Here is a 12,060-nt window from a genome sequence, read left to right as displayed (position 1 = left end):
TTGTTTGAAAAGCAAGCGCAAAAATTTCCACTTTTGCTGGGCATCAATATTGGGTACTCGAAGTTTCATGTTTGGCAAAGCCATTTAGCACCGGACATTGGATCTGAACCGCGTAGCTCCCGCCTACCCCAAGCTGGACTCCAGAAGTTGCCAATTTTTTTTGCGAGTCAATTAGCATCAAGTGTGACACGGGTGTACTATTTGTTTGCTTGGGTCCTGCGAGCCAAACAACTTGGTATTACATTTACAAGTAGCCGACGCCTTCTCCTGAACATTCTACGGTTCAGCGACAGTTGCCTCGATGGCTGCGGGAGACTCACCAGTCCACACAACAATAGACATAGCGTCAATTCCGGACCCGAATTCCCCCCAAAATGACCCACCGCCACCTTACCCGTCCCCGCGCAGCACACGACGTTCACGAAACGCAGGTCGGGGCGCACGCACGGCGCATTCCCAAATCGCCTCTTCGGATTCGCAGCATTCTGAATTGGATGCGGCACTGATCACCCCGTCTTCACAGCAGTTCCCTACTGGCGACAACGACCACGAAGCATCGGAGTCGACGCCGTTCTTGTCGCCTGCTTCGCCGTCGGGGAGGCGCGCGAGCAGGCAGCGTGCATTTTCGCACACGAGTGTGTTGTCGACGGCCTCAGCCGCGCCATCGCTTGCACACACCCTACTATCACTGTTCCAACCCGAAGGCGACGATGACTCCAGCTCAGACCTTCTGGCGGATGTAGATACGAGCGAAGGCAGAATCCTGCTGATGTCCGAGGAGGCGCCATCACGCAGGGCACCACTACTCTCGACGGAGGGCTTGAAGCGGTACTTTCGGCCGGTGGTGAAGCAGAAGTACTACTGGTCCCTGCTGCACCTGGCGGTACTGAATTTTCCGTACGCGTTATTGGCTTGGGTGTACCTCTTCGTCTTCACGCTGGTACGCGACACATTCTTCTTCTAGGCGTGTAGTTTGACAGGTATTTCCACAGACAGGGACAACGCTGCTTATGGCTCTCCCTCTTGGTGTCGCGCTGTGTTTCTTAGACCTGTTGGGCGCACGAATGTTTGCCCGAGGCGAATTAGCCATTCAAACGCGCTTCCATGCTCCATTCGCTTTCCCACCACCGTATCCCCCGCGGCCCATATTCACCAGGTACAGGGAGGCGACGCTAGAAGAGATCGAAGCTGGCACAACAGAAGGAACGCGAGTCAAAGAAACGTCCTTCTACAAGAACGCTTATGCTATGGTACATCCAATATCCTCATGATTCCCCCATAACCTCACGTCTCCCGTCATTTCAGTTCAGGGACTCGACCTCTTATCAAGCGCTTTTCTATTTCTTGGTTATCAAGCCGGTCATAACAATCGTGCTGATGCTCGTATTCCTGGTCCTTACGCCGATATCTATCGCCTTAATCATACCGGCGCCGTTCATCCTGAGGGCAGCCAGACGACTAGGGGTATGGCAGGCAAATATCGCAGTGGAAGGATTGTATATGTCAGTTCGGTAGGATGGCCCCTGGATGTTGCAGTACTACTTCTCGCTCGTTTTCCATGTATTTTTATCTGATGATATAGGTTTTCTCCCATTGTCCTCCGAAACGGAACTGGGCCTACTTCCAAACCAAGTACGCCTGTTTAGAGAACAGTCACAGTGATGGCTAATGTCAATCCGGTACGTCGTGCGTACGTGGTCGTACACTGGTGCCACCCCAACGACCTTCCTACCCTTTATTCCCTTTCACCAGTGCGTAACTCATCTGAGTCTCTCCATACTTATCGCTCCATGGCCCTGTTCGCGATATATTTCTGCTACTCACGCTGCGAGGCTCGGTGCCTTAGTCAGTGAGAACTTTCTCGCTGTGACGCAGAATTAGCAACGTTGACCTGAAGGCCCTGTCTGTAAAAGGATCTCGCGGTACTTCGTTCATTATATTTGCATATTTTCTCACCTCCTCCTTCTATCGGTTGTGCTTAGACCGATGGCGTCAGGTACATATTCCCCGAGACGATGATTCTGGCAGTAGGCTTCATACAATATGCGAAGTGATCCCAGCCATTTCGGTCTCCATCCAATCCATAGAAAACAGGCCATCACAAATCCGTTATCTTCGTCAGTCCCTCCAAAGTCCTTTCACAGCTTCAGATATGATACATTTGCGTAGATATGCATAAAGACGCGGCGATACTGTGCTCGATCCTCGAACAGACTGTTGGCTCTTTCCGTTGTTCACCATGGCCTCCCTCCCTCCAATCATTTCTTTGTACATTGCTGGCATCTCGCCCTTCATAAACTTCATTATGATCGGGGTTGCATGGTCTGCTTCCCTAATCCCGCTCCTAATTATGCTGTTCTACTTCTCCACACCGGCCCTTCGTCTCCAACCCATATTTATCATGAACGTGCTGTCCGTGGCCGTAGGCATTGCGCTTGGTTTTGAGATTTCAGCCACAAGTGTATGGACCTCCGATTTTCTCTGAATCGTAGAACTCATCAACTTGAGTATCGCAGATCAAGGGCATTCGCCACCCCGACGAGCCGTCTGACACGAATACAGTCATTGCAGCGATATCCAGCGCTCTTCTCCTCACGGTGTTCATTGATGTCATTCTCGCGTTTCGTCTTTATGTTGTGCTACCGCGCCGCACCACATCAAAGTCCCTTCTCTGCATCGTTTTTGTGCCACTTGCCATATTCAAGGTCGCCCGTCTGACAAACGACATCCTATTCATCATCAAGTTCGCGAGTGTTCTCCGTGAGGGTAACCCCGCCCTGAGCTTGATGGGCTTCGAGCACGTCAATCCATACCACAAGATTGAGTGGTGCCTTCTTGTGGCTGATAATTGGTGTGTCGGATTCGGGAGGTCTAAGCACTTCGTCTCATCCGTCTTGCTTTCTATTCAGTTACGCTTCAGCCTTTTTCCTGTGGAAGATCGGTACGGGCTCCTGGACTGCAAGATCCTCAGGCATCGTGTCTCGTCAGTATCTGTATCTCTATGTTCACATTCCAGAGCTATCGATTAATCTTGTTCATAGATGCCAAAGATGCACTGACTCGACTATTTTATCTTGGAGCAGCAGGTTTTGTCCTCCCTTGCATGCTTAGCGTTGGGCAATTGATATTTGCCTTCCGAGGCAGTGGAGGCTATGATGGAAGTGAGTGTCCTTTGTCTACACCTCTTTCCTATTTGGCTGATGCTCGGAATTAGTCTACATATTCCTCACGAATGTTTATGTCGAGATTATCTGTTCTCTCGTGGCCACACTGTGGGCTGCCCAAAGCCGCTTCTCCGACCGATACGCCCCCCAGCAATCTGACGGAAACCGCATCTCCTCCTTTAAAGTGAAATCCCATCAAAGCGACATAACCAACGTGGAAGCAACAAATGCTACGATCCACCGAAACTCATTGGAAGACGACATTGTCGAAACCAACGGCGATATCGACCCACATCGAGCTGAGGAAATGTCGAAAGACAACGAAAAAGTCGTTTTGAACAACACGGGTGGCAATAAGTGGGAGTTGAATATAGTGTGAATTAGACGATGACTACCTCAAACCTAGTGTGGACTGTTACTGTCAGGCAGAATAACTATCGTTCGCGTACTTCGCGACGCACATCACGGAATCTCTCGGCTATGTAGTGGAGCGTCATCGAAAACTGAAATTGCTGCCTGCACTCGGGTTTGGCCCCGCCTTCATTATGTATCTAGAGTGCAGTTCATCTGCGACTTCAGCTACACGACAAACCATCTTGAGGTGGGATTTTGGCTCCATTCTTGACATCCACGTGGCCCTGCGACGTGCCACAAGCGCCTACGATTGAACGTCCAACCACTGAAATCTCAACTACAATGAAGGTACCCGCGATGGTGATGCAATTTACACCTTTTCAATGGCCTCAATGCCTTCTATGGGACGGTCTATCTGCTAGAAGCTCTAGTATATGCTTAACGGCGAGGATTTGTGGCATCCGAGCTTTGTGCCCAGACTCGACCAACTTGATGATCCTTATGAGCCGCGGCCGGTAAGCACCAAGGATATCTTGTCGGCGTCGGGATGCATGAATTACTGGGTATGTCTGTCCAAAACATCCCTAAATGTTACGAGTTCTTATGCCCTATTTCTTGGGAGTCATGATGCAGGCTAAAAGTAACATACATGGTTCAGCGACCCTCATTGAGGTCCCACTTCCTTTCGTCTCAATGCGCGCCAGTTACGCCGCACACAGTGGTCATTGGAAATTGTTGTTGTACGTTTGCCATCCAATTCCAACGATAAGGTGGTGCTGGAACGTAATGGTCGTCTCAAGACTCATGGTGCGCCGGTCTTGGTTGCTATGCGAGTTTAATATGCTCATTGTTGCCGAATAGATTGTGATCCACATGAAGTTTTGCCACCATGATCTTCGATGGAAGCCAAGTGACCTTGTCGCCACACCTGCTGTACCAAATTTGAAGTCACTCCATTGGCTTTATTTTCCATACTAACGGAGGCGAGTAGCCCAAATTTAGGCGGTCTTTTTTATATAGAAAATCTAGCAACATTCCCGAGGGGTATCACCTTCGGTATGATATTGGGACAGTCTCGTTGGTGAGAATCAACCGAGAATGTCGCTGCAGACAAACACACTGATCCGGATCCCATAGATGCCACCTATGGCTCCTTGAACATAATGAATTAACGCAATTGCAGAGGTCTCACAGTAATGATCCAGCCCTTTCGAATAAAGGCATCATTAGATGCTGTTGCTTCGATGTCAGTCACCTTCTTTTCCGATTGAAATTGATGGCCAAAAAGGTTGTCTCGCATCAATGTCCACCATTGCCGGTAGCCATAAAGCTCTGAGCAACAGAACGTCCAGTCTCAAACATCGACCGCTTGGCCTTCTTCCTTGTCCTTATGGCCTCCTTACCGCCATTCCTCTCTCAGTACATCGAAGGGATTCATCCTTGCCTGAATTTCATCGTGATCGGGGCAGCATGGTCCGCTTCCCTAGTCCCCCTTCTGATCATGCTTCTCTACTTCTCGACGCCAGCCCTTCGCCGCCGACCCATATTCCTCATGAATTTGTTCTCTGTCTCCGTAGGAATTGCCTTCAATGTCGGCCTTGCCGCCTACAATGTTAGTGCACATTCGCAATTGGCGTTATTCCCTCCGCGCTCAATCTTCTCTGCTTAGATTAATGTAATCCTACATCCCGAAACGGCAAGTGACACCTCCAGGAGCATCGCTGTGCTTGCCTGCGCGATAACCCTCCCAGTCTTCATCGATATCATTCTTGCCTTCCGGCTGTACGTGGTGCTACCCCGCCACAGTACATCAAAGACAATGCTCTGCATCGTATTCATACCTCTTGCCTTGTTCAAGATCGCACGTCTGATCAACATTGGCATCTTCTTGAAAAAACTCTCGGTTCTACTACGTAGCAACGACCCTGCCGCCAGCCTTGGTAGCGGATTTGAGCACTTTAACCCGAACCACAAGATCGAATGGTCCCTCCTCGTGCTCGACAACTGGTGAGTAATGTGAACTTGCAATCTAGGAAGTTACTGCTAACGTTATCATGTAGTTACGCATCCTTATTCTTCCTTTGGAAGCTAGGAATGGGCCGTCGATCTGCCAAGTCATCTGGCATAGTCTCGAGTGAGCCCCTCTTTTGGTCATTAAAGTTCTTGCAACCTGCTGATCTAAACCATACTAGGCGCTAAAGACACATTGAAACGACTGTTTTATCTAGCGGCAGCAAGTTTCGTCTTTCCTTGCGTCTTGGGCATTGGGCAACTCGTCTTTGCCTTTCAAGGGAAGGGTTCCTATGCATGTAAGTAATCCCCTCTTCTTCCTTTGCTTCGTTGATAAAGACTTATGTAGCCTATATATTCTTTACGAACGTCAATGTCGAGATCGTTTGTTCCCTCTTGGCGACATTATGGTGTGCCCAAAGTCGTTGGGCTGAGCAGCATGCTCTTCATCAACCTGAGACGAGCCGAATCTCGTCGTTTAAAGCCAAATCTCGTGGCATGGCAAGCTTGGAGATACGGACCCACAGCGTAGGGGGTTCAGAACAAGGGATAAGGGAGAGTGCCAATAGATCCGATGTCGAATTGGGTACGTTCAAGGTTGAAAGTGTCTCGCACGTAGACGGGACGGATGTACGCCGGAAGATTGTGGCATGAACAGGGACTAGGGGTACGGACAGAAAGAATTCCTCTAACCGTCTCCTACTTCTGCACCGTTTTCACCCTCCCAGTGGAAATAGTCGACGAGATCATTGGGCACATTGACGATTCAAAAGCCCTCTTGAATGGCCTCCTATCAACTTGCCACTTCAAGCCTCGAACTTTATATCAATCTTCGTGGCAAACAACTCAAAGGCTTCCGCAGGGCTATCGATACGAACCTTCATTACGCTAAATACACCACCGCTTTGACCATCCATTCTCTATCATCGTCGCAGTATGGCGATCTGAACCGCATCCTTTCCAGTACAACAAGCATTAGGTTTTTGGAGATGCGAGCTTTGGATTATTCATTGTGCCAGGCATCGCTGAGCCTACCCCCCACGTTCAAAAACTTGACCAGCCTACTTTGGCGCAACGACATAGCGCGGAAATCATCTCGGCGTGCCAGAGCACACCAACACATATTAAGCTATTTTACGATACGCGCCGCACGTCGACGTCAGAGAGAAAGCCTTTTGATGGGTCTGTACTACCAAACCTGCGTTCAATCAGGTGGGTGCCCCAAACCAAGGAACATTGGGATGCGAAGCTGGATACTCCAATATTTTAGATGAACGCACTGGATACTCTGTGCTTTGGAAGCGTAGATGGTAAGCTGCCGTTTCAATTTCAATTTCGCCGGCGGAAATGTTAATTTATTATAGGCCATACACCGTATCCAATTGTGATTCATTTTCAAGTATCTTATCTTATCTTACTTGCTGTATGGAGTTCGCCGCAACTCTCGTCCACAAAATAGGTCACACTGATACGTCGGCGACTCCAACCCGTCGTGCTCAACTGCAGATATCTCCTCTACAGCACCGACCTTGCGTATTTTTCTTGGGTCTCAGCTTGACGTATATCGCGTCAGTAAGGTGGCCGCCCCGACCTCGTTCTGACCGTCTAGCTCCAATTGCTGTGAAAGTCCGTACCTGTTGGCTATGTTCTATGTTTATCGCTGATAGACACCTCCGGTTGAATAGCGACTGCGTACGTGCCGGAGGGTTCATACACCCTCCGTGGTCGAGATTCGCCCACGCTCCATTCAGCCGGAATGAGGATGGGAAGCGAATTCCCATACATTGTCACCGGCTTTCAGCCATGGGGGGAAATGGTCTGAAACAGCGCGCCGGCCTCCGCTGGATCTACGGGATAGTTATAGTCCCCTGGAATATAAGCCGTCAATCCCCCTTGCCCCAATTCTTTGCTCTCTCTTCCGAATCCCTACCGCTACCATCAATCATCACTTCCTCAGTCGCAAGTCATGTCCCGCGCCATGAAGAAAGTGGACCCTCCGCTTAAGATGGAAATCGTTGCCAACAGTGTGCGCAACACCACCATCGCCGTCGAGGACGATCGATACTATTTCGAGGTAGTCACACGCTACTGGCACCCCACCACAACGAAGATTAATAGGTTCGACGTGGAGACTCGCCTGCTCACAACTGTGGCAGAGATTGAAGGCCTCAGGGGGGCTGATCGCAGAGTTCGTTTCTTGCAGCCGACGGAGAAGGGTCCACAGCTGGGTGACTGGATAAGTGCATCTGAGTTTTTGAAGTAGGAGCATGGTTACCTTTGTGTCCGACTATGTCTGATTCTCTCTCTTTGATGAAGGGACGGGAAGTTCGCCACCGACACAGGAACGGAATATCTATGGAAATCACACAGGCGCAAGCTTCGAGTAAGTTCGATCCAGCAGCTCTCTCAATCCAGTGATTCTGACTGTATTACTCTTATAGCTATTGAAGGACGGCGAGGACGAGAAGGCCCCTGCTGTCCAATATCACAGCCACAAACGTTATTTCTGGGTGCTCCGTATGTCTCGGCATGCTTGGTTGGATGTCAAGCCAGAGCTCACCGACTCGCTGGAGAAAGTCATCGGTAGGTTATTCTCCCCGTCTAATTCCATGACTATGCAACTGAATCTCTCACAGTGAGCTACCTCCTGGCTGAACGACAGAAGCGGGATAAATGGCGCCCTTTCTCTTAATTTACATGTCAATCAGTCGCCGTCTCTCTAATCTCTTTTCTCCCATAACATAGACATTCATTTACCTTCGTCATACACTCTTTCATATGATGCTGCTAATACATCACTTTCTGTGGAAAAATCCTCCAGATGCGGGAAACTTTTTGTGCATTGCTCATGACGGTAGGTACCATTTAGTATACACTACTACCATTCGCATCCGTGAAAAATATATACGTATGGTGAGGATTCGACGTTGGGCAGATGGGAGACGTGAGCAAGTGAGCAAGAAGGAAGTGTACAGCGAAGCGGGAATGGCGATATCGATGGATGTACAGCAAGAAGATTGAGAAAGCATTTACACGGTGAAGGAAGGAAACAAGAATGTACTCAGAGCGGGAAGCAGATGGGATCTGTGGTCTAGGTATCGCCGCTATTGGGTGATGATATGGACTAGTTTGAACAGTGAAAGAGTCATGTTAGGGCTTGATAGTCGACGTGGGGTTGTAAGAGAGAGAGATATGCATATTGACCTGGAGATTCGAATGATAACCGCGGAGAAAATGTTGTCTAGCCGTCTTGTTTGGAAATCGAAATGTCGCATGATAGATTTGGTAGATGGTGGCCTGGCCTAGCCTGGGAGGCCGCACTCATACGTCGTCTTCGTCGCTGGAACTACTTTCTTCGCTAGATTCTTCATCGTCTTCATCGTCCTCGCCGTCTTCATCATCATCCTTGTTCTCCTTGTCCTCCTCTTTCTTGTCCTCCGTCCCATCCTCCTTACTCACAACCACTGTGTCGCCATCCTCGGTGGTCTTACTCTCCTCCCCCGATTTCTTCTTCTGCTCCTCAAGTTCCTTCTTCACTGCCTGAAGCTCCTTCTCCTTCTCCTCGAGCTCATTCTGCGTTTTCTCTTTCTCTGCGGCTTCCTTAGCTTTCTCCTTCTTCTCGCGCTGTAAACAAGACCACAAGTGTAAATCAGCAAGCAGGTTCGCAAGTAGGATGGAAACACATCGAAGCGAGTCGCGGCATGGACCGAGGATCTCCTAAAATCCTTCTTCCACATGCGAACCGACTCAGGGTCCAAAATCACGGACGCGAGGATTCCCCGATCGATGGAGATCGATAAGCTCGGACCCGTCCAATCCAAAAGCAACAGAAGAGAAAAAACGGGTGTTTGAAACTCACCTCTTTCCTCTCTTTCGCCCTCTTCTCTCTCTCGGCCTTCGCTTTTGCGCGTTCCTTCGCAAGCTTGACGCGTAGCTCGCGTTCGCTCTTCACCCAAGCTGTCATCTCATGGGCAGCTACCTCGGGTTGGGATTTATGTTTCAGTAAATCTATGGGTCAACACACACGCCGTTCACAATCAGCCTGCGAATAAGTAGATAGACAGAAGGCAGAGACATACATCCTTGGAGCTGGGCCATACTAAACTCATTCTCGGGGAACCCTTCCGCGAAGAGGGCCGCAAGTTTATTCATTGTCTGAGCATCCAGCAGCGTTTTTGCGCGCAGTTCGTTCGAATAGGGCAGCTGCGACGCGGCGTTGGAGGGGGATGCAGGGGGGACGGCAGCGGGGGTTGATAAGGAAGGAGGGATAGAGGGCATCACAAGGGACGGTGACGTTGGCGATTTCGACTCGGATGCTGTTGACTTTGAAGATGACGACCACAGACTCCCTATGGAAAGGCTTCCGAGCAAGGATGAAGATGTCGACGACGCTTTCTCCTTCTCCTCCTCGGTACACTCGCTCTCCAACTTCACACTCCTCACTTCCATATTACCCAGCCCCATCGATGCAAGTTCTGCAGCGCTCGCCATCTCACTATCTCCCTCAATGCTCCCTTCGTTATCAATATCTCCTTTCTCCTCCCCGCCTTCGCGGGCGGTGTTCTTCACCCAGCTGCCGTCTCTCCAGACTGGACCCTCAACGCATGGGAAGAAATTCCTGTAGAGCGCTTCTGCTTGTGCCCTTGTCGCGTACTTGAACTCAACCCATATGTCCATTCGCCCAGGTCGTCGGAGTGCCGGATCAAGACGCTCAATATGATTCGTGGTGCTGAGCCAAGGTTACCATCGAAGTCACAACGAAAGACAAGTATTGAACTCACGCGAAGAGCAGCCGTCCCTCTGAAGCCGCAACGCCATCCAAAGCGTTGAGGAGCCCACTCAAACTGAGTGTGTTGACATCATTGAGCCGATCCTTATCCTTCTTCTCCTTTTTGTCCTTCTTTGTGTCCTTGGTCGACGTCCTTGACGAGCGGTGGAGCCTTGACCTACCCCGTCTCCCCGAGAACGTTGTAGTTGTGGCAGTAGCAGATTCTTGGTTGGCCGCCGTTGAGGAATCCGACGACGCATTCTTCTCGTCCTCTTCGCGTGTCGTGCTGCGCGTAAACGCCGCATCGAGATCCTCCAGTAACACCATCGTTCCCTTGGGCACAACTCCGAGAAGCTGCTGTAGCCGATCATCCGACATCCACGGCGCACTCAAGGACAGGACGTAGACGTCCAGCTCCAGCTCAGAGGCGATCGCATGGATGAGGGAGGACTTGCCCGACCCCGGGATCCCATGCAGGAGATAGCCTCTTCGGAAAGGTATGCCTCTGTCTGAATACCACTGCACCAACACATTAGCAGCGTGAGGGTGGAAGTACGCGGCGGCTAACCTTCTCACTGGCCAAGAAATCCCTTGCATCCGCCACCACCCTCTCCTTCACCCCTGGCTCCAGTACCACGCTCGCCAGCGGTCGCTTATGCTTCACATCACTGTATCTCCACCCTCCGTACGCATCGGCTGAGAAGAGTTGGATCTTATGCACGCTGGCCGCCTCATAGCCCTTCCTCGCTGTCCTCACTAGATCCTTCAGTATATTATGCGACCGCGCCACAACAGACACTGTCAGCACCGTGCACTGCGTCGTCGGATGCATGCTGCGTGTGATATGTAGATAGTGTCCCTTGTAAAATATTGTGTGCGTGGAATCGAAGGTAGGCTGAAAGATGACTCGTGTACGTGTGCGTGTACTGCTAAAATCCGAGGACGTTTCTGAGTCGTCTTCCTCGTCTTTGGCTTCCGGCGACAAAGTGTCCACTGCCCGCGTAGTCGTCTCAAACTCTCGCGAACGCTGCCATTCGGGGCGGTGTGACAGCCAGTTCATGAGCCAGTCGTACGGATAGTCGTCCTCGGAAAAGTGGGCGGTTAGATAGAACGCTGGAGCATGTATTAGTTGTCTGAGTTGCACGACATAGTTATCAACCTCGAAAGCAATTCTCATGGAAGCAGCAGAAGCATGCGGAACGAATGGAATTCGGTTACATCTTTGCTTCAGTCTGAGAGCACCGTCCTTCGGCGACTACTCCCAGAGCAGATTTTCGGTATAACGAAGTGAACCATAAACTCACAATTGATGAATTGGCTCCATGCGTTGCTAGAGACTCTCCTAGCAGTCTCAACTGTCCCCCCGATGACTACAAACTTCATCCCATCGACAATAGACGACGAGCCACCGAGAGCGCCTCCGACAAGAGGCTGTACGAGGAATTTCAAAGCGTCCATTGGAGCATGGAATGGGGTGCAGTGTACAGATGGTGGTGGTATGGGAACAGGGAGGTTATGACTGGACTGGGGGAAAGAAATGGGAGGAAAAGAGTCAGAACGCGTCAGTTGGGTACAGCTGTAGTCGGTCCCTAAGGACCGGGCACGTGTACTGGCATCTACCAGCGCTCAATGTTAGGCGCCCACTCATATCTGCGACCCTAGCAAAATGAAGCAGAACCACCATGAATTTACCCTCCACTGTCAAGCCAGTGCATAGGTGTGCACCGGAATGTTATTTCGCTCAGTTGCTTACCCTTAGAGGCG

The 12,060-nt window shown here is 50.4% G+C and overlaps 5 protein-coding genes across 5 annotated transcripts; 4 read left to right on the top strand and 1 right to left on the bottom strand.

The window, feature by feature from the left end:
• Positions 1–301: 301 nt before the first annotated feature.
• Positions 302–1,515, top strand: PC9H_007050 (uncharacterized protein; the record flags this gene model as incomplete). The annotated part of the gene is made up of 3 exons (XM_036776586.1): positions 302–940; positions 993–1,250; positions 1,306–1,515. 3 exons carry the CDS (start codon positions 302–304, stop codon positions 1,513–1,515), a joined length of 1,107 nt encoding a protein of 368 aa, XP_036630206.1.
• Positions 1,516–2,239: 724 nt separating this feature from the next.
• PC9H_007049 (uncharacterized protein) lies at positions 2,240–3,543 on the top strand (the record flags this gene model as incomplete). The annotated part of the gene is made up of 5 exons (XM_036776585.1): positions 2,240–2,461; positions 2,517–2,851; positions 2,910–2,983; positions 3,042–3,161; positions 3,215–3,543. 5 exons carry the CDS (start codon positions 2,240–2,242, stop codon positions 3,541–3,543), a joined length of 1,080 nt encoding a protein of 359 aa, XP_036630205.1.
• A 1,365-nt stretch (positions 3,544–4,908) lies between these two features.
• Positions 4,909–6,182, top strand: PC9H_007048 (uncharacterized protein; the record flags this gene model as incomplete). Its single annotated transcript, XM_036776584.1, has 5 exons — positions 4,909–5,130; positions 5,188–5,525; positions 5,579–5,652; positions 5,711–5,827; positions 5,878–6,182. 5 exons carry the CDS (start codon positions 4,909–4,911, stop codon positions 6,180–6,182), a joined length of 1,056 nt encoding a protein of 351 aa, XP_036630204.1.
• Positions 6,183–7,494: 1,312 nt separating this feature from the next.
• PC9H_007047 (uncharacterized protein) lies at positions 7,495–8,220 on the top strand (the record flags this gene model as incomplete). The annotated part of the gene is made up of 4 exons (XM_036776583.1): positions 7,495–7,787; positions 7,845–7,911; positions 7,970–8,111; positions 8,165–8,220. 4 exons carry the CDS (start codon positions 7,495–7,497, stop codon positions 8,218–8,220), a joined length of 558 nt encoding a protein of 185 aa, XP_036630203.1.
• A 629-nt stretch (positions 8,221–8,849) lies between these two features.
• Positions 8,850–11,754, bottom strand: PC9H_007046 (uncharacterized protein; the record flags this gene model as incomplete). The annotated part of the gene is made up of 7 exons (XM_036776582.1): positions 8,850–9,152; positions 9,388–9,536; positions 9,608–10,257; positions 10,310–10,450; positions 10,550–10,815; positions 10,865–11,409; positions 11,601–11,754. The coding sequence occupies 7 exons, from the start codon at positions 11,752–11,754 to the stop codon at positions 8,850–8,852; spliced, it is 2,208 nt and encodes a 735-aa protein (XP_036630202.1).
• Positions 11,755–12,060: the final 306 nt, after the last annotated feature.

Source organism: Pleurotus ostreatus, assembly GCF_014466165.1.
Source record: "Pleurotus ostreatus strain PC9 chromosome Unknown scaffold_5, whole genome shotgun sequence".
NCBI classification, from domain to species: Eukaryota; Fungi; Basidiomycota; class Agaricomycetes; order Agaricales; family Pleurotaceae; genus Pleurotus; species Pleurotus ostreatus.
This window is presented reverse-complemented; position numbering and strand designations above follow the sequence as displayed.